Source organism: Petaurus breviceps, unplaced genomic scaffold (genome assembly GCF_028583685.1).
Source record: "Petaurus breviceps papuanus isolate PSGF00001 unplaced genomic scaffold, PetGlider_PUasm1.0 209, whole genome shotgun sequence".
NCBI lineage: Eukaryota > Metazoa > Chordata > Mammalia > Diprotodontia > Petauridae > Petaurus > Petaurus breviceps.
The window spans coordinates 782307-803098 of record NW_027185854.1 but is presented as its reverse complement, the minus strand read 5'-3'; the positions used below and the strand labels follow the sequence as shown (position 1 = coordinate 803098).

The 20792-nt window shown below is 42.6% G+C and overlaps 1 protein-coding gene across 1 annotated transcript in view; it reads right to left on the bottom strand.

The window, feature by feature from the left end:
- Positions 1–1546: 1546 nt before the first annotated feature.
- Positions 1547–20792, bottom strand: part of LOC138165480 (transforming growth factor beta receptor type 3-like) — a 229004-nt gene continuing 209758 nt past the window's right edge. Inside the window, exons 16-17 of the mRNA XM_069093845.1 lie at positions 19251–19358; positions 1547–5691 (exon numbers count right to left, since the gene is read on the bottom strand). Of these exons, the coding sequence (XP_068949946.1) occupies positions 5576–5691; positions 19251–19358 (224 nt within the window). The 3' untranslated portion in view covers positions 1547–5575. The remainder of the gene's footprint in view (positions 5692–19250; positions 19359–20792) is intronic.

Genomic DNA, 20792 nt, shown 5'->3' with positions numbered 1-20792 from the left:
AATATAAAAAATAAAAAGTTTGACAAGTAAGCTATGTTTCACAAAAACTGAATGGAAAAAATGAAACATCAATAAATGAATAATGTTTAATGAGTAATTCTTAACCTTAGCAATTCTTAAATTGAGCCCTGGAGATTACAAAAAAAAACCATGAGGCAATCTCTCTCCTTGTAGAGTTTACATTCGACTAGGGGGGTGCACCATGAGTATGGATGGATAGATACAGGCCATGCACAAAATAAGAACAGTAATTTAGGGGGATCAGTAACTGAGGAAGGGTACAGGGAAGGGAGACAGCAACTGAGCTAAGCCTAGGAAACACCTGTGAGGTAGAGATGAGAAGGGAGAACATTTCAGGTATAGGGAACAACCTGGACAAACGCATGGAGGTGGGAGATGAGGAGGGAAATTTGTACACAGGAAATATGGTCAGGTTGTCCAATCTGACAGAGAGTGCAGTGTGTGTGAGAGAGAGGTTTTAAGGTTGACAAAGCTTTGCATATGTTGACATCAACACATAACAAAGTGATTCCGAAGTCTAGTCTGCCCTCTGTCAGTAAGTAAAAGCATTCAATGCTCACTGGTTGAATGTATGATTGAATGAATGAACGAATGAATCATTCAATCAATCATTAAAAGAAACAAAAATCAGGGCAGTGAGGTGGTGCAGTGAATAGAGCACCGGTCCTGGAGTCAGGAGGACCTGAGTTCAAATGCAGCCTCAGACACTTGACACACCTAATAGCTGTGTGACCTTGGGCAAGTCACTTAACCCGAATTGCCTTGCCTTCCCCCATCAAAAAAAAAAAAAGAAATGAAAATCCAGGATTCTGGGTAAAGGAGAGATATGAGCTGTACAGAGGGGTTCTCTCTATAGTAGGTACCTTGGCTTCCTTTCTTCAGTTTCTCTGAAAATGGGCTTGGGTGGCCTGGCAGCCAGATGGCAGGTTGTATGCCATGTGGGCTCCCCCTTTCTTCTGGTCTTCCTTACTAACCAAAGTGCTGACTGGCAGCACAGAGATAGGTCTGGGAAGACAAATAGGGTCGTGCTGTACTGTTTTTCAGAACCACAACCAGTGTCAAGGAAAAAGATTGAACAACCAAGACTAAGGAATAACTTTGTGGGCCCACTCTCCCTTCTGGCTTTTTCTAGCACCTAACCAGGAGGAAGAAAGGTAAGGCTATATGGTATCATGGAAACAGGACTGGCTTCAGAGATTAGAGGTCTTGGGTTCACTACATGCTCCCTATCATTACCTGTATGACCTCAAGCAAATCATTTCCTCTCTGTTTCCTTATGCGTAAAATAAGGGAGTTGTATCTGATGACCTCCAAGGTGCCTTTCTATAGAGTGGAGAAGCTTGTCAAAGCTTCTAAACTGTTCTTTATCCACTTTCTTTCTGGGGATGAATTCTACTGGTCCCCTTCTGCTCTCCCCTCATTAAACCCTTGGAAAATGGAGAGATGAAATACGAGGGGGACCAACTTAGAAGAACAGACAGAATTTATATCTCATGTTGGTATTCAATGACAAACAAACCAGAGCTTTTTGAATAATTGATATATATCTTTATTATGCACAGAGATAAAAAGAATATAACACCATGGTTATCAAAACTATACAACTTAGCAAGTTCACAAGTCTGCAAACACACTGAACGCAGAAAAGAACGCAAAATTACAAAATGGCGGGGTGTTCAAACTGGCCACAGGGATTGAAGGGGTTTTTGTTTTTTGTTCCCCTAGATAATAAAAATCGGTAATGGATTCAGGCTCATTCAGAAGAAACTAAGAGGGGGAAGAGAGAAAGGAACAAGAGAGAAAGATGGAGATGGAGAGGGAGAAGAGAGAAAAGGAGATAGAGAGGAGAGAAGGAAGAGAGAGAAAAAGAAGAACAAGAAGAAAAAATGAAGAGAGGGAGGAAAGGGAGGAAAAGAGGGGAGAGGGAAGGAAGGGAGGAAGGAAGGGAAGGAGGGAGGGAGGGGGAGAGAGACAGAGAGTCGGAGAGACAGAGAGAGAGAGACAGAGAGACAGAGAGAGAGAGACGGAGAGACAGAGACAGAGATGGAGAGACAGAGAGAGAGAGAGAGAGAGAGAGAGAGAGAGAGAGAGAGAGAGAGAGAGAGGGAGAGGGAGAGGGAGGGAGGGAGATGGAGATGTATTGCATGTGGAAACTGACCAATATTTTCTCAAAATATCTGTTAATTTCATGAACGACCCCCATGTAGGACAAACCAACAAAAACACACATACACTTCAGCATGCCCCGGCAGGCGCACCCACCCACCCACACACATCCACATCCACCCACACCCACATGCATCACCCAACAAAAAGTGCTCTTTTGGCACGCCCAGCAGTACATGTCTTCTTTCAAACCCTGAGGTAGATACATTACAGAAAAGACTAGTACAACACACATCACAGAAAACAATCAGGGCACAGAGACTACCATCATGGTAAGAGACAAGCAGACAGCCACCTTTCCATAGTAAATGCTTCCCAAGTAGCAAAACAGAGAAACATCGGACTTCTCTCAACAATGGAGAGTAAGTAACATCTGAGCAGCACCATGCAGTTGAAGGAGCTGTCATCAGTTACTCAGACAAGATTTGAACCCAACAGGTTAAAACAACTGACCTCAGAAACTTAGTATTTGAACCAAGAGAACTTTCCTAGTTAAAAAAAAAAAAGTAAGTACAATGCATTGTGGATAGAAATATTTGGCTGATATAGAACCCAGAAGAGCTTTATGGGAAATTTACAGTAAATATTACAGAATGAGGATTTGTGCTTGTATTGTAAAAGAAGGGTGACTTTAGAAGCCATTAGAAATGGTGCTATGAGAGCTGTGTACATTCTTGGACTAAGGCTGTTGTCAGCTGCAGGGTGGGAGAGGGGGTAGAGAATACCTCCCTCTGCAAGTTTTGTTTTGTAGAAATATCCCAGAAGTAATATTTGATAGCATTCATCAACTCAATAACCCGCTCTGCTAATGGTCCATTAGTTCAGATTTCTCAAAGTGAATAATCCCACAGATGAGTGGGGAGGACCAAATGGATATATTCAAACAGATCTGAAATAGAAGTCTAAAAATTTCAAAAACATCTCAATTTTCTTTCTTTCTTTTAAAATAGCAACTTTTGGTTTATCAGTTCGTAAATATAAATCTGTAAATTAGTTTAAAATTAGAGTAAATTCTTGATAAAAAATCATTGGTAATGCAGCATATTTCTTTCAAAAATATACATTTAAATATTTTACAAAAGGTTTTAACCCTATCCATCTAAGAAATGGATTTTCTAATATTTCCCATGAGAACAGCTAATGGGTTTTTTTTTTAATGACAAAATGGGTTAAAAAAAAGAAGCAAAAAAAAAAGTTGACCAAAAGAATTCACAGTAATTGAAATTAGACATTTCATACTGAGTAGCCTACATTTATCGAAAACATTTAAATATATCTTTGTACACAAATTTTATGTAGTAAAATATAGTTATAAGTGACTTAAAGACCCGTCTTCCTTGAAGACATCTTTTAAGATTTTTTTTTAATACACAGACTATACTAAAACAATACATTCAGCTGAAGGTTAGGCAAAGCGCATTATTCCCAAACACAGGTAGCGTATTTTTTTAGATTTCCCTACTCTGATGCCTATGTGTTTAATAACAACAACAACAAAAAAAAAAAAAACATAAAAAGACCCCAGAAGCAGAAATTTCCCTGCTAACCCATACATCTGGTCAAATTTGGCAAATATATGTTTTATTTTTCATTGATCAGCATTTCAGTAAATGGCCAAACTAATTATTTCAATAGAAAGTAGATTGATTTGGGCTAAATTGATCTGATAGACTCTACTGAATTAATTTTGCTGGACTGCCAAGCGGCTGTCATGCAGTCTTTGGCAGCTACTTAGAATTTGGTGTCTAGAGTCCCGCTGGTGGAGAATCAGGCACACCACATATTGCTTTCAAGGAAATGAGATTGGCTGGTGAGTCTGAGAGGATGGAAGGTGGTCTGTCCTGCTTAGGGAAATAATCTCTTTGGGAATTCTGGAAAGTGGCTACGTACAGAATTGGTGATGAAGCTATCACCATCAGTGAATTATTTGGCAGGAGAAATTTCCTCTGGAAGGTTTTTCTTTTTCATTAAACACAGAGGTATCAGTGAAACACATTTCAGTTGCATTATATAATTTCATTTCATGAAATTTACCTCCAAGTTGTTTTAAGTTTGGGATGTGTTTAGAGCAAGGGTGCCAAATAAAAAAGGTCCAAATAAGCACCCACCTTTCAATAACATTTGTCAGAGTCAATGATATCACTCAGGTAACTAACCAGTAGTTTAACAGAAACTACTATGCATTTGCATCTTTAAAAAGTTTCTGGTTTTGTTTTTGGTTTTTAAAAAAAATTATATATGTGTATATATACATACACATACATACACATATATGTATATATGTGCATATGTACATATATATGTATAATATATAAACTGGGCCTATAAAGTTTTGACCTATTTTGCAAGGGTAGAGCTTATTACCCAAAATATACACACAAGTAAGATCCAAATAGGAAGGCCTACAACATTTTCAGAGTACCACTAAACTCATTTCTTCTCAGCCTAAAAAAACACTCGTGGCAGATGAGTTATCATACCCATGCATCTCTATGCATTTATATGTCTTGTCATGGGACAAGCTCTCTGTGGGGTCCAGTGCCAAATTCTGTCCTAATCTGGATACCAGCCTAAGTGGAGCCAAAGGATGCACCGATTAGGAACCACAGAGCTTGGTCACAGTCTGTATAGAGGGACAACATGTGCCGAATCTCCACTAAGATAATATGGCTGCTGCCTAAGTGTGTGTATAGGTCACCTGGAGTTGTTCTGGCCCACAGCACATGTAAAGGAATGTTGCCTTGATATGGGCCCTGAGGTGGTTTCTAAAGGCAGGACCCATCATGCAAATACATGGGAAACTTCAGGGCATGTAAGAATGTGGAAAAGGAACTCATTCCAACAAAGGATGCAGCCCAGTGTACAAGGTGCCATGAACTACTTAAATCCACAACCTAAAATGTCTTGGTTTTCTTTATAAGAATCCTCTGGTGACATCAATCTTTCTCATTACTTAATTCTTTCATATTTCTATCCCTTGACCAACTCCTTGAACCAGGGTAAAAGTTGGAAACCCCAAGGAAGGGGCTTTTTCTTTTTTTTTTTTAAACAGAGAAAGCAAGATTATGTGTGTTTCACATTGAGAAGCCTCCAATCCTCCTACAAGGAGATAACAATATGGCAGGACAAGGAGATTTTGTTTTGTTTTGTTTTTTTACATGTATCCTGACATGTCAGGGAAGTTCCGTCAGACCATGATGACCAAGATGGGGGAAGATGGGGGTGAACACATCTAGTGATTTTTAACATTAAAATCTCTTCTCTCTTTCCAAAAGGAACCAAATTCCACCTTTTAAGTTTGGGGACCAAACCTCAACGAATGGCCAATCCCTCGGAACCGCTGCCCTCCTCGGTGAGGCTTTCTGGCTTTTCCCACTGGTCCACGGTGTTAGGTCGTGCTGCTGGAACATGGGGTACTCTGGGTGCTGCCAATGCTGTGGGCAGCACTGCTGTTTTCAGAGGCAGGAGGGGAAGTAGGGACTTGCTGTCTTCCTGCAGTCTCTCCTGTTCACCAACAAGAAAAGAGAAGAGAAGAGAAAGGAATTACATAGGAATTCTAAAAGAAACGCTACATTTTCCTTTCCTCCTCTGCCATTTTGTTTGATGCACTTCCCATCCATGGTCACAAGCTAGGCAGCGGAGGAGACATGGAAGAAGCATGGTTTTCCAACTGGTTAAGTTGAAATCAGTTTTCTTGTACCTGGTCCATGTAAGCAGAGGAAGGACAAGGAGACAGAGTAAGAGGGCAGTGCTGAAATTGGAGTCCTAAAGACCTAGGTTCAAATCCTGCCTCAGACATGTATAAACAATCATGTATTCATGATTTCAGCAAATCATGACACCTCTATGTGCCTCAGGAAAGTGCCTAGAACTTATCTAAAGTTAAGGAGATGCCTCAATTTGCATCAGGAGAGGGACTTCCCACACTAGGAGTTTCCTACAGTGATAAAATTACTACTCCATCTCACAAGTGGAAATCGACTACCATCTTGTTCTGATCTCTCATTGTAGCATGGAGAGGACTATGCCAATGGGGCAAATGCTTCCAGGTCCTACAAACCTGGGGAAGTCTTCAACAACCAACCTCATGGATGTCAGAGAGGCCCATCCATTACTTGGTGAGTCACAAGGGGGTCAATCATCTGCCCATGGCAAGTCTCAGATACCATCTACAAAGGAGTTGCAATCTGCCTAGGTGGAGGGATCACCCACACTGGAGAAAAGCACTCTGATTCTTGGAGATGGCCATAAGTAAGGCAGGATCTACTCCCCAAGACACAGTAGCTGAGGTTACAGCATGCTTGAAACCACTGACAGGTAAAAGCTGTCCTTGGCTAAGCAAGAGAAGTGGGCTTCTGAGCCTGAAAACATGGGAGGGGTTGTCAATGTCAGGTCCACACTGCATGAATCAGTGGTCCCGAAGCCTTTGTTTAGACAACTCCTTCCCCCTCTAGAATAAATGATTCTTCAACAATAATGATGATAACAGCAGCAACAACAATAAGTATACAAATGATTCTTTAGTAATAACAATGAAAGCAACAAAAATAATGAGCATTTGTATGGCAGTTTAAAGTTTACAAAGCATTTTATAAATATTATCTCATTTGGTCCTTAGAACAACCCAGAGAGGCACGTGCTATTTTTTATCCTCATTTTACAGGTGAAGAGACCGAGGCAGACAGAGACTTGCCCAAGGTCACACGGCTAGTAAGTGTTAAGTGCCTGAGGGCAGATTTGAACTCAGGTCCTCCTGACTCCAGGGCCAGTGCTCTATTCACTGCACCACCTAGCCGCCCCTGACAAGCATTTCTTAAGAGCCTACTAGGTAAAAGGTACTGTGCTGGGTACTAGGGATATAAAGGGAAACAAAAACAGACCCTGCTCTCAAGGAGCTTCTATATTACTGAAAGAATTTACATTTCCATTATCTACATTCCTTCCTTGGGATTTCAAGTTTTCACCCTGGTTGACGGAGTTGATAAAGAAACAGAAATATAGAAGAATTATATCATAAGGAAGGTTGACGTCACCAGAGGATTCCTTTAAAGGAAAACTAAGACGTTTTAAATTTGGGCTTTAAGCAGTTCACAGCAGCTTGTGCACTGGGCTGTGTCCAAGTAGATGCCTTTGTTGGTACTGACTGTGAAGTGGCCACATTAACATAAGATTTTAGGGAGAATTTTATTAATGTTCAAAGAAGGAACCGACCTATTCTAGACAGCTCATTCATTCATTTTTACTCATTTATTCCTACAGGCCTTAGGTCTATGATATCATCAGTAGGAAGAACTCCCAGGATTGAAACTCCTTCTATGATACAGGCTAGCGACTCACCTGTTATTTGCAATCCTAGAAAACTGCTGAGGATATGGGAAGATGTGCCTTTCCTGTAGTTTTTTTTTTTTAAGCAATAGGGGTTAAGTAACTTGCTCAAGGTTACACGGCCAGTTATTTCTGGGTGTGGTACTAAGTGTTGGAGCCAGGATTCAATCCCCAGGTCATCCCAACACTGGAGCCGGTGCTCTTACTCGCTGTGCTACCTGGCCGCCCCCTTTCCTGTAGTTTTATAATGTGTATGTGTGTGTCTGTGTGGGGAAGGGCATGTGGGTGTTTGTGTATTTGTATGTTTGTGTTTGTGGATGGGTGTTTATATGAGAGAGAGAGAGAGAGAGAGTGTGTGTGTGTGTGTGTGTGTGTGTGTGTGCTTGAACCCAGATCTTCTAGACTCTGGCTAGATTTAAAGATAGTAAAGACCCTAGGGACCATCAAGGTTCTCAGTCTGGGGTCTCTGAACTTTTTATTTAAAAAAATTGATAATGGGATTTCAATATGTTCAGTCTCCTTTGTATTAAAATACAAAAATAATATGCATTTTATTTTATGAACTTAAAAATCTTCTTTGAAAACGGAATAGAAAGGCTTTACCAGACTGGACACAGAAAAGGTTTTAAGAGCTCTTGATCCAATCCCAGCCCTTCATTTTACAGATAAGGAAACTGAGAGCCAGAGAGATCCCAAGACTTGGCCTAAATCCCACATGAAGTAAATGAGAGTCAGGATTCGAACGCAGGCCCTCTGGGTTCCACTGCTGCACAGTGCCCCTAGCTAATGTGCCAGGCTGTCTCTCACCCTAGAACACTGACTATATATTCTAAGGGCAGGGGAGGGTTAGCTTCCGTGCACTTGCTGCCTGCGGCCCAGTGCACTCCCCAAAGGCCAGTGCCAACATTCTACTCTTTCTTCCAGGCCAGCACCCCAACGGTTACTTCTGAGTGATGACTGAGAGTCCACTCACACAGCAAATACACCGTTTTTCATTACACACCCGACTGCATTTTCAGTAAACTCAATTCTCTTGCCAAATGTGTGAGGCATGAGCGCGGGAGGAAGCTCTGGGGCTGCACATGTGGTTTGCATTCAGCCCAGAAGGTACTTGATCCAACTGGCCTCAGCCTTTGGGAAGCTGTCTTCAGGGCTTCGGTCCCCAATGGCTGGATGCATTCAGAGACAGACCTTGCATTTTCTTTGCAAAGCCAGGGCCTTCTGAAATGCCTTCTCCTCTCTGGAAAGCCCCAGGCTGGTCAGATCTGTTTACAGATGAGCCTCCCTCTTCCTGTCCTCCTCCAACACACAACTCCAAGTCAGAGATAAGTTGTACACCTCCCTCCCCCCCCCCCCCCCCCCTTTCATTCAAGCCAAAGATTCTGCCTGGAGAAAGCTGCTGCATCCCTAACACAGGGCCTACAGCTCCTTCCACTCCCTTTCTGGGGCCCCTCCAGGCTCCTGCCAGAAACGCCCTGCGGCCAAATGCGGACCTGGCCCCTGCTGCTTTCCCGCTGCTGGGTCCGATTACAGCCTCGGTGTCACCGTCCTACAAACCACACGGCCCCACATACTTCAGCACTAAGCCCGGGCTAGCGAGGAGCCTGCTCTCAGTGCATCCAGCCCGGGTTTGCCTTTTCTTTGGGGGGATGGGAGGAGGTGATGAGCAGGCCTAGCAAAGAGCGTCCTTTAAAGGGGAGGCACCAGAGCTATACTGGGTTTCTCCTTTCTCGGAAACCTGTATGTGCCGCTAGTCCTGGGGAAGCTGCAGCTGGTCCATGCTGAGGAGTGAGGTGCAGAGGGCTAAGCCGGCCAGGTGGCCATGCCAAGTCTGACACTGATATGATGAGCACCTGGGAGCACAGGAGGTCGGGCACAGAGCAGCTTCCGTGCTGATCAGTTTGGGGAGTGGGCCAGTGAGTGGTCACAGCACTGCCGACCTAGGAGGGACAAGGAGAATAGGAAGGAAGGAAGGAAGGAGGGAGGGAGGGGGGAGAGAGGGAGGAAGGAAGGAGGGAGGGAAGGAGGGAGGAAGGGAGGAGGGCAAGGGGGAGGGAAGGAAGGGAGGGAGGGAGGAAGGGAGGGAGGGAGGCAGGAAGGGAGGGAAGGAGGGAGGAAGGGAGGGAGGAAGGAAGGAAGGGAGGAAGGAAGGGAGGGAGGAAGGGAGAAAGGAAGAGAGGGAAGGAGGGAGGAAGGGAGGAAGGAAAAGGGAAGAAAGAAGAAAGGAAGAAAAGAAAAAGGGAGAGACAGAAAAGAAGGGAAAGAAAAAAGGAAGAAAAAAAAGGAAGGAGGAGAGGAAAGAAAAAAGAAAAGAAAAAGAAGGAAGGAAAAGAAAGAAGGAAAGAAAAAGAAAGAAAGAAAGAAAGAAAGAAAGGAAGAAAGAAAGAAAGAAAGAAAAAGAAAGAAAGAAAGAAAGGAAGAAAGAAAGAAAGAAAGAAAAAGAAAGAAAGAAAGAAAGAAAGAAAGAAAGAAAGAAAGAAAGAAAGAAAGAAAGAAAGAAAGAAAGAGAAAGAAAAAAAAGAAAGATCTGCTTCTCTGTCGTATGGGGCTGGGGCATAGTTTTGGGGTAGAAGGCTTATCTCAGTCCTTGACTTCCAAAAAATTCCCACTTCAGGCAGTCAGGTGGTACAGTCCACAGAGCTAGGCCTGGGGTCAGGAAGAGCTGAGTTCAAAACTGTCTCAGACACTCATCAGCTATGTGATGTTGGGCAAGTCACTTAACCACTGTGTGCCTCAGTTTCCTCAACTGTAAAAAGGGGAAAAGAGCAGCCCCTGCATTGCAGGCTTGTTGTGCAGATCGCATGAGAGCAAGCAATAATTGCAACATGCTTAGCACGGTGCCTGGCAAAGCAGGTGCTTAATAAACGCTATTCCCTCCCCTTAAACATTTATTAAGCACTTAGCATGTGCAAAGAACTGGAGATAAAAAGGAGAAAAATGAAGCAGTTCCTGCCCTCAAGAAGTGAGGGGAAATAACATATATACCAATAAGCTAATTTTAAAAATATATTCTGGGACTTCCTTTGTGATTCCATTGGCCTAAAAAAAGTCATTGAGGAAACTCCTTTACTGACACAGACTGACCCCTGCTCTGCTACTTAGACCCTTAAAAAAATGCTGGCGGGCACTGATCCAACATTTTTACAAAATACAAAATATATTCAAATTAAATATGGCATAATTTGAGGAAGAGGGTTGAGGGCTTGGCATGGGGCCAGGATAGACCTGATACAGGATGTGCCCCTTGAATTCCACCTTGAAGGAAGCTAGGGGATCCCAGCTAGGGAAAGTTTCCATTTCTAGAATGGAATCAGATCTCTGCATCAGGACCTAGAGGAAGGGAAGGGGCTTGGATAACCTTCAATCTTAAACAGAATGTAAGTGCCCTGAGGGCAGGGAATGTTTTATTTCTGTATCACCAGCACACATACATACTTCCATAAAGTAGACCCTTAATAAATATTGGTGGAATTGAATGAAATCTTCTATAGGGTCACAGATTTAGAGATGGAAGGGTACTCAGAGGCCATATTTATAACTAGATTTTGTATCTTTAGCTGAGCTCCAGAAAACTCACTTGTCCCACACATCACAAAGGCTTTCAAATGGCAGAGCTGAAATCGGAATCCGGATCCTCCTGTTCCAGATAAGTACATCTTACCCAGCCTTGGCCCATGGTCTGCTACTTTTATATTTATTTCCCTGGTTACTATGCCAAGGGGCACTGTAACATGGCAGACAGAAGCCAGCATTAGAATCAGGAAGATCAGTGTTCAAATCCCACCTCTGACAAATACTGACTGTCCAACCCAGCAAGTCACTTAACATCTTGGTCTCCCAAAGCTATAAATTATAGAGTATGAAATCACAAGTACAATTAAAAAAAAACACTATGTTAGAATCCTTATAGACCTGCAAATCATCTCTAGGCAATCAGCTTCTGCTGTGGGCCCATTTTCACTGGCTATCCGCCCCATACCTGGAAGGCTCTCCCTTCTCACCTCTACCTTCTGGGCTTCCTACAAGAAGCCTTTACCTCTGAGGCTTACAAATTGATCCTGTCTGTATGTTGTATGGATACAGTTGTCTGTATGTTGTCCCCAACTCCCCTCCCCCTTAGAATACGAATTCCTAAAGGGCAGGAATGGTTTTATTTTTTATAATGGTTTTATATCCCCCCAGAGTTAGCACAATCCCTAGTGGACAGCAAATACTCAATGGATGCTTGTTAACTGACTGACCTATACCACCAGCCGCAAACACTGTGTGGGCTCTCTCTGTCTCTGTTTCTTTGTCTCTCTCTCCTTCCGTCAGATTTTACTCCAATACTTTCTCCAGCTACAGAAGCAGCCCCAAACTCCGTCCGTATCCTTTTTTGTCTCGTTTTGATAACGGATGTGGCACGGAGAGAGTTCATCCAAGACCCGCCTCCTTGGAGCTGGATTTTCTGCCCGAGTTTGGCCAGAGCAACAAGGCCAAGCCTCAGTATTGACAGTAAATAACATTTTCCCCTCTGGAAGGGGACATGTGCTAGCTTATTCACCCTTCGGAAGAGGGCCAGCTCGACTCCCTGCCCAGGAAGTCTGAATATTTGCTTTCCAATCTCTGTTTGCCAAGTACAATTTGTTGCTTCTCTAGTTTATTTTAATCAGTTCCCATTAAAAAGTTCTTTCAACTTCCAGAATTTTGGAAACTCATGACCTGTTCACGAGAAAACCACTTTTGCTCTGTACAAGGGTATTCATTCCCACCACCCATGCTTAAGAAAAGGAGGATGGGGGATGGGAAATCTCCCTGACAGGTGTTTACCAGACTCAGATGCTGCATTTAAATTTCAGGAGCTATGTTGCAGCTAGCTGCATCTACTTAACAATCAAAAACCCAACAAAACAACTTCTTTCTCTTAGTGCCTGCTTGCAAATGTTACTAATTTCTCCTTTCACATGTCTCTACACACTGGGCTATTTTCACATCAAGACCCTTATGGAATTTCTGAGGATAGTTAATTTGTAAAGCTTACTTTTCAAAGAAGATACAGATGAGGGTTCTTGGGGTAAATGTCCCTTCCCCCTAATGTCATCAGATATTCTTTGACTTCCAAGGGGGCACCAGGGAAAACCAGAAGTGCCCCACCCCTGCTTCTGACTAATTCATATCCATTAATGGGTTGAGTCCTTCCCATCCAAATTAGTTGCTGACATAGGGTACCACACTGGGTAGAAAAGGCAGCTTGTGTCCATCAGCTCTCTTGGAGGTAGATTTCAAGAAGATAAGCTGTGATTCCAGTTGGGAGGTGAAAGAAAAAGGATCCTTTCCTAACTTGGAATTTTAGTGGGCCACTATGGAGCATGGGAGAGCCAGGCTTTCGTCAGAGGCCTCCTTTTGTGTTTCCTTTCCTCCCACAGTGACCATGTGGACAGTAAATGACCCTGGACCGCCTGCTACTCTGGAAGTATCCAAAGGACAGCGCCAGGGCTGACCTTAGGTATAGGCAGAATAGGTAACTGCCTCCTTGTGACCTGAAAAATCTAAGAATTGAATGTAAATCTCAACCTAAGAATCTAATCCTTCCTTGGATCACAATTAGGCGATTTGTTTGAGGAGACTCTCCCCCTTTCCCTCCCTGAAATTTCTCCCTTGGACAAATTCTTTCAACAATCATGATTTTGGGGCACCTAGGTGGCAGTGGATAGAGTATCTGCCCTGGAGTCAGGAGGACCTGAGTTCAAATATGGTCTCAGACACTTACTAGTTATGTGACCTTGGGCAAGTCACTTACCTCCTACTACCTCTAAAAAGAAAAAAAAAGAATTGTGATGCTTTTCTCCTAGCATTTGCAACAAGATCAAAGAACAGCAGAAAGGGCTATCCCTTGTGCCTAAAATGTGCTCCCTTCTTACCTCTAATGCCTAGGTCCCTTCAGATCTCAGCTCAGACATCACTTATTCTCTAAGGCCCTTCTTTGTCTCCCCATCCCTGTACCGCCCCTCTCCCCCAATCACTTTGTACTTATTTTATAAATAGTTTGTGTTTATTTATCTGTGTGTATGTTGTTTTCCCCCAATAGAATGTAAGCTGCTTAAGGGTAGGCCTATTTCATTTTGGTCTTTGGATTCTCAGTTCCTGGTATGCTGTAGACACTTAATCAATGCTTCTATTTTCACTGTATATGCCTTTGTTACCATGTCCCCTCCCCCCATTAAAACACAAGCTCTTTGAGGGGAGGGCCTGGTTTTTGCCTGTTACATAGTAGGTCCTTAATAAATGCTTGCTACCTTGACTTATTTGTTGATTGATAACAGAATTAGGTAACAGAAGGGACCCTGGAGATCACTTAGTAATTTTGCAGATGGAGAAACTAAGGCCCAAAGGAATGATTTTCCCTAAGGTCATAAGGATTATTCAACTGCGGGACCTGAAAGAAGAATATAAGTTTTGATTTGGGTTTGGGAGAGGAAGGAAGAGAAGAGAAAGGGAGGAGTGACTGTGAAGCAGGGGGTCTTTGGGTGAGAGCAGGCCTGCCTAGGGTTTGGTCTGGTAAGAGAGAGCTGGGGCTGCCTAGGAAGTAAAAACTAGGAGCTAGGTGGGGGGAGATAAGAAAGAAATCAAGGCCAACTCTGCTCCCTTCATACTTTACTTGCATTGACCCAGAAACTAGCATTCCTTTACTGCCCGAGACCCCATCCTCGTATCTTCCATCTGGGATAAGTGAGGAATTCAAGATTCATCCTCCAGACCTGAATCTCTCTTCCCCCTAATCCTACCCTGGCTAGTGCTCATCCCACCAGAAGACTCCCACTTTTCAGCCCTCCCCAGCTCTGGTTAGGGGGAAAATAAAGATCTAAGGAAGTTATGGATAATTGGAAGAAGCCTCCAGAGTGGGAGAAAAAAGGTTGTTAAAAGAGATGAACAACATTTTGATTATTTGGACTAAGGAAAACTTCTACTAGCACTGTATAGGATGGTTATTCCAAAGGGGAGACTGGCCAGCTGCTTCTTTACCTCCCCTGAGGGCTGAACAAGAGGACAAGGTTTTAGATTGCAGCAGCAGCAGCAGTGACTTAGGTAAGACATTAAAAATCAAGCTGGTTACATAGAGAATTTCTGGAATCTTTCCCTAGAGGAACTGAAGGATAGGATTGACAGCCCTCTGTCCAGAGGCAGCTTGGGAGAGGGAAAGAGGATGAAAGTGATCTCTTATCTCTGGTTCTGGGAGTCTGGAGGTAATTCTTTACTAAATTAATGCCTCCCATTTCACGGACCCTCCTGGTTATGACTGTTTCATATTTCACTACTGTTAAGGAGAGACAATGAAACTTCAGATTGGAAAATTTTTCCAAAAAAAATGTTCCCTAAAGCATCAATCAATCAATTAATAAAGGTTTATTAAGAGTTAGGTGGCATAGTAGATAGAGCATTGGACTTGGAATCAGGAAGACTCATCTTCATGAGTTCAAATCCAGCCTTAGACACTTAGCTGTGTGACCCTGGGCAAGTCACTTAGCCCTGTCTGCCTCAGTTTCCTCACCTGTAAAATGAGCTGGAGGAGGAAATGGCAAACGAACTCTAGTATCTTTGCTGAAAAAAATCCCACAATGGGGTCATGAAGAGTCAGGCATGACTGAATGCCAACAACCACAAACACTGTGTGCCAATGAATAGGTGCTGGGGACACAAAGCTGAGAGCAGAAACAGGCCCTGTTCTCAAGGAGCTTTCTCAATCTAAGACACAAAACTAAAGTTTTTGGGTAAAAGCTCTGTTGGAGGCACAGTGGACTGACTGGGTATCAAGAAGTCCCAGGTTTAAATTCTGCTAATTAACATCTCTGGTCCTCAGTTTCCTCCCCTGTAAAAAAGGATAGTAAGGCTTGCACTATCTCCCTTACAGGAGTGCTAATATTTGAAAAAGGCCTTGAGAACTGCCAAGTGACATGTATCCATCTCATTGTCATTACAGGTTAAGGGGGGAAATGGTGACTTTACAGAATTAGAAAGCCAGGCTTTGAATCAACATTGGCTGCTCTTTGGGGGCAGTTACTGGGGAGGGGCGATTTTCATTTCACATTCACATTTTGATCCTCTATGATTTTTTTTATTAACTCAGAAATTCTTTTTTCCTTCTTTTCAAAAAATAGTATTTTATTTCTTCCCCAATTACAGGTTAAAACAATTTTTAACGTTTGAGTTTTTTTTTTTAAATTTTGAGCTCCAAATTCTATCCCTTCCCCTCCCTGAGATGGTAAACAAGCCGATATAGGTTATGAATGTGCAATCATGTAAACCATTTCCATATTTAACTCAGAGATTCTTAATCTCAGTCCTGTGACGTTTAAAAAAATTGAATAAATCTATTTCAATATAATTGGTTTCCTTCATAATTTATACATTTTATTTTACTCATTTCAAAACCTTATTCTGAAAAGAAGTTCATAGACTTCACTGGATTTCCAAAGGTATCCACAATACAAAAAAAGGTTAGGAATTCCTGCTTTAACTGGCCTTTAATTTAACTGGGTCCTTTAATTGGGTCAGCTAAAAAGTCTCCCCAAAGGCAGCAAAAAGGCTCAAAAATGCGAGCACCTGCTTTATCAGGCATCTCTGGAGCCAAAGAATGCCTTGATTTCCTGTTTCTGGGATCAGTGAAAGGCAGAGGGGAATGCTGAAGGGAGGGAGGAGGACAGAGCTGGGCCGAGGTCCCGCTGTCTGAACACCTAGTAACAGCCAGTGATGAACTGGCCAAGGGCTCTGCCTAGAGTAGCTCTCACCTTCCCTAGGCTCCCTGGGCTAGGTGAGAGAACCTACTGGCTGCAGTTTTTTTTGAGACTTCACATCCTCTTAGAGATCAGAGCATTTCTACAAGGCTTCTAGGTCTAGGATAAATGGGAAGAAAAACTGAGATAAAGGGTCTCTCAAGACTGAGCACAGGCCTCAGTGATAAGTCTGAGTTTGCCCAAACTGAACCAAGGGCAAGACCACGTGTGCATACTTCGGAGGAAGGAAGTCAACTCCTTTCCCAAATGCCCAGAAGGGTGAGCCAATGGTTACTATCTTCTAAAACAAAGCAAATTCTCCTTCCACCTTCCTGTCCTTCCACCTTATCTTTTTCCTGAGGAAACGATGAAGTATTACCTTACTTCCCTCCCAAGCCCCCAGCAGTGCGAGGGTGATCTATACTTCGGGGCTATATTTAACTTTAAAAGACGATTTCTTTCTTCCCTGTAGGCCTTATCACATCAGCTTTCCGTCTCTCCAATCAAGTTCCTCCTCCATCACCAAAAGCTGTATTCCCTCCTTCAGAAGCCAGCAGTTTTCTGTTCTCTAACCTCTGATATTTAGTATATAGGCCTATGACTGAATTCTCTGCTTGGAATGCAGATTCACAGTCTACTCAAAGAGAAAGGGGAATTAATGAACGAATCAACCATCAACCTGCATTTATGATGCACCTACTGTGTGCTGGGCACTGATACAAAGCCAAAAAAAAAAAAAAAAGAAACAGTCCTGGCTTTCAAGGAATTCATATTACAATAAAATGGGGGTGTTATATCTGTAAATGACGAGACCAGGGGTGGGGGACCGACCTGTGGCCCTCTAAGTCTTCAAGTGTAGGCCTTACACTGAAATCCAAATCTCACAGAACAAATCCCCTTCATAAAAGGATTTGTTCTGTAAAACTTGGACTCAGTCAAAAGGTTGTACCCAAGGGCCTAGAAGGCCACATGTGACCTCGAGGCTGCAACCCTGGTAGACTGTTAAAAAGAAAATCATTGATAACACTTATTAAAAAAAAAAGACTTAAAAAGCAATTGAATGGGGAAAAGACATTAAAAAGTTTTTAAAAGAAAGGAAAATAATGATAATAATAATAGCTGGTATTGATAGATCACTTTATATTTTGCAAGCTGCTTTCTTACATGTTATATCAGCTGATCCTCATAACAACCCTGGGAGGTAGATGCTATTAATGTCCCCATTTTACCAATGAGGAAACCAAGGCAGGGTCACATAGCTAGTAACTATCTGAGACAAGTCCTGAACTCAGGTCTTCCTGATTCCAAGTCCAGGGCTCTATTTATCTATGCATTGTTTCAGCTAGCCCGTTAATTCAATGAGCACTTATTAAACAAAGACAATCTATGTGATTCAAAACTCTTCATTCTGAACTTTTCCTAATTTTTCCTTACCTGGCCCCCTTTTCCCAAAGCACCCCCCCCCCAGCTTTGTCCCAGCAATGGTTCTATCTAATCGTACTCCATGATGAATAAACCATTTAGGCTAAAATGAGAGAGTTTGAGGTCTGTGTTTTCAAAATGCAGTGAACAGAGAGCATAAGCCATAGGCAAAGAATTGTTTTATGATAAAGTGGAAACTTGAGATTATGCAGACTCTTGCCCTGGTAGCAATACACTTAAAAATTAAATATATGGCTTGATTTGGTTGCCCTGAGCTGTTTATGAAATGGAAAGAAACCAGCGGAGCATGGCTATGCTATAAATGGGATCAGTCTGATAGATGATGGGACTTGCCCGTTCTCGGTACCATCTAAGGTCTACCCTCTCCCTGGCTTTCCTCCCACTCTGAGTTAGTGTAATGTGGAACTGGTGATATTTTAGCCAGTGTTTTTTCTGAGGGATGTTGTTTGTTTTAAAATAGGTCCCTGCTAGCCACTTCAACAGGATTATTATTTTGGGAGGTGGGGAGGGCAATTTTGCAACAAATTGGCTCAGAGAATGCATAGGCTAGAGAGGAGCCCTAGGCCAATCCAGTCATTGGGCAGATGAGGACCCACATCAAACTCATGATGAAGAACCATAGAATTTTAGCATCCGTGGTCACCTCAGCAGCCGTCTATGGCAAGCTCATATTCTAGATGGAAAAAAATTCCTTGTTATCTCTCTAAGTGAGAAGCTCTCTGACTGTATCTAGATTTCAGTGAGGCTTCCCCATGAGGTGGGCTTGCAAACTTTAATGCGCTACATAAATGTAACAGCAAGGTGCCTCTTGATTTATGAGGGATGTTAGGGAAGGGGTTTAATTCAATAATCTAAGGACTCGGTCTCTATTAAATGCTTCCAAAGTCTGAGTGCATGGTAGACTTTGAACCTGGTGAACTTTCCATGACATAAGATGAGACCCAATTTTACTTCTGTAATCCTGGAGAATTCTGCCCGGGGTAGAATGAGAATTCTTAGAATGCCAGGAATAAGGATTCTGGTACAAACCTGGCCCAGCAGTACAATGTTAAACCACATGTAAAGACGAGTAATGGTTCCTGTTTGACATCTTTAGTGCCCAAAGTCTTAGGACCTTTCTGGTAATTATAGAAATCAGTATGTGATTGTGCTGTGCTATGTTTTCAGAAAGTAATTGTGAGCAAAGGAGATTGTGTATCCCCTGGGAATGGAAAATAGGTCAGCTGGAGCCAGGAACATTCATCTCCTGAGTTCAAATGCAGTCTCAGACACTTTCTAGCTGTGCGATCCTGGGCAAGTTATTTAACCCTGTTTGCCTCAGTTTCCCCATCTGTAAAATGAGCTGGAGAAGAAATGGCCAATCACTCCAGTGTCTTTGGCAAGAAAACTCCAAATGGGGTCAGGGAGAGTCAGACATAACTGAAACAACTGAAAAACAACAACAAAAGTCCATTGTATGGATTACCCAGGTCTGCCCGTTGGGGGCTGGCCAATGTTCCAGGAAACAACATGCATCACCCCCGGAAGGATGGTAGCCACACTCACCCGTATGAGAGTAGATGTACCACAAGGCGCCCATCAGGAGTGCTCCTATCACGAAAGCTGCAAAGGCAATGCCCATGACGGTCAGCGTGTCCAGGCCAGGCAAAATTGCTGGGGAGAAGGGAAGCAATGAGACCAAACTCTCAATTTCAATGGGCTACACACATTGGAAGGGCTAGAATCAACACATAGGAGCTGTACTCAGTCATGACACAGAGTATTCTGTGGACACCAGAAGCAATCAATTATAAATGCTCTAGCATAATTATGTGTGTTTTTTTTCTTTTTGGAGGAGGGAAGGTAGGGCAATTGGGGTTGTGACTTGCCCAAGGTCACACGACTAGTTTTGTGTTAAGTGTCTGAGGTCAGATTTGCATTCAGGTCCTCCTGACTCCAGGGCCAGTGCTCTATTCAGTGTGCCACCTAGCCACCCCAGTGCTTTAACATTTTGCAAACACTTTATCTGGTTTTAAAACTTTTTTTCCTCAATAACAAATAAGCAAAAATTCTTAACATTTTTTTAAATTTTGAGTTCCAAATTAAATTTTGGTTTTCCTCCCCCCTTCCCGTGAGAAAGAAAGCAATTTGACATAGATTATACATGTTCAGTCATGCAAAACATTTCCATATTATCCATGTTGCAAAAGAAAACACAGATCCCAAATCCAAGAATAATAAAGTAAAAAAAAAAAGCATGCTTCAATCTATATTCAGACTCAAAGCACTTTCTCTGTCCTCTCACTCATCTTCACAATAACCCTGTGAGGTAGGTGCCATTATTATCTTTATTTTGTAGATGAAATTGAGGCCGAGAATTACAGGATTAGACAGCTAGGAGGTATCAGATGTGGGATTTGAACGCAGGCCTTTTTGGCACCAAGTCCAACACTCTAACCACTTGGCCCTGCTACCTCTCTTAGGCTAAGGCCTACACAGTTGGAAAATGTCAGACGTGGGATCTGAATGCATCTTCCTGATTCTCTGCCCAACCCCAAGCTGCCTCTACAACGAATGATGAAATATATACCTTTAAAATAAAGCATTATTTTGAGACATTTTATCAGCCTTTAAAATGAGTAGCATAAAAAAGAAAAAAGAAAACGAGGGGGAAGGAATGAAACACCGTCCCTTCCCTTGGATGGTCTCATCTGAAAAGATCTCTTCCTATAGTCAGCTCCCCATCTTGATGATTCCATTGGGCAACCAGGACACTTTTCCAAGCTCAGCCTCATTAACAGGAGGAGGATAGAAGAGCTTTACAAAGAGCAGCTATGATGTCAGCTTTATAGCCAGTGAAACACATAAATAGAAGTGCTTATTCCTCACTCTTGGCAAAGGCTTTTTATATCCGAGACAAATTCCAGGTCACAAAAGAAGAATATTTCCTTTCTGTTAAAGAAACTACCTTCTTCAAGTCTTCAACTAAAAAGCTAAAATCTGTTTTTACAAGGAAAATTTGCCTTTGATGGAAAGTGCAGTTTGTATGGTCCTTGGATCCTGAATGCTATAAACGACAGGCCTGGGTCTTCCCCTATCCATTCCTTT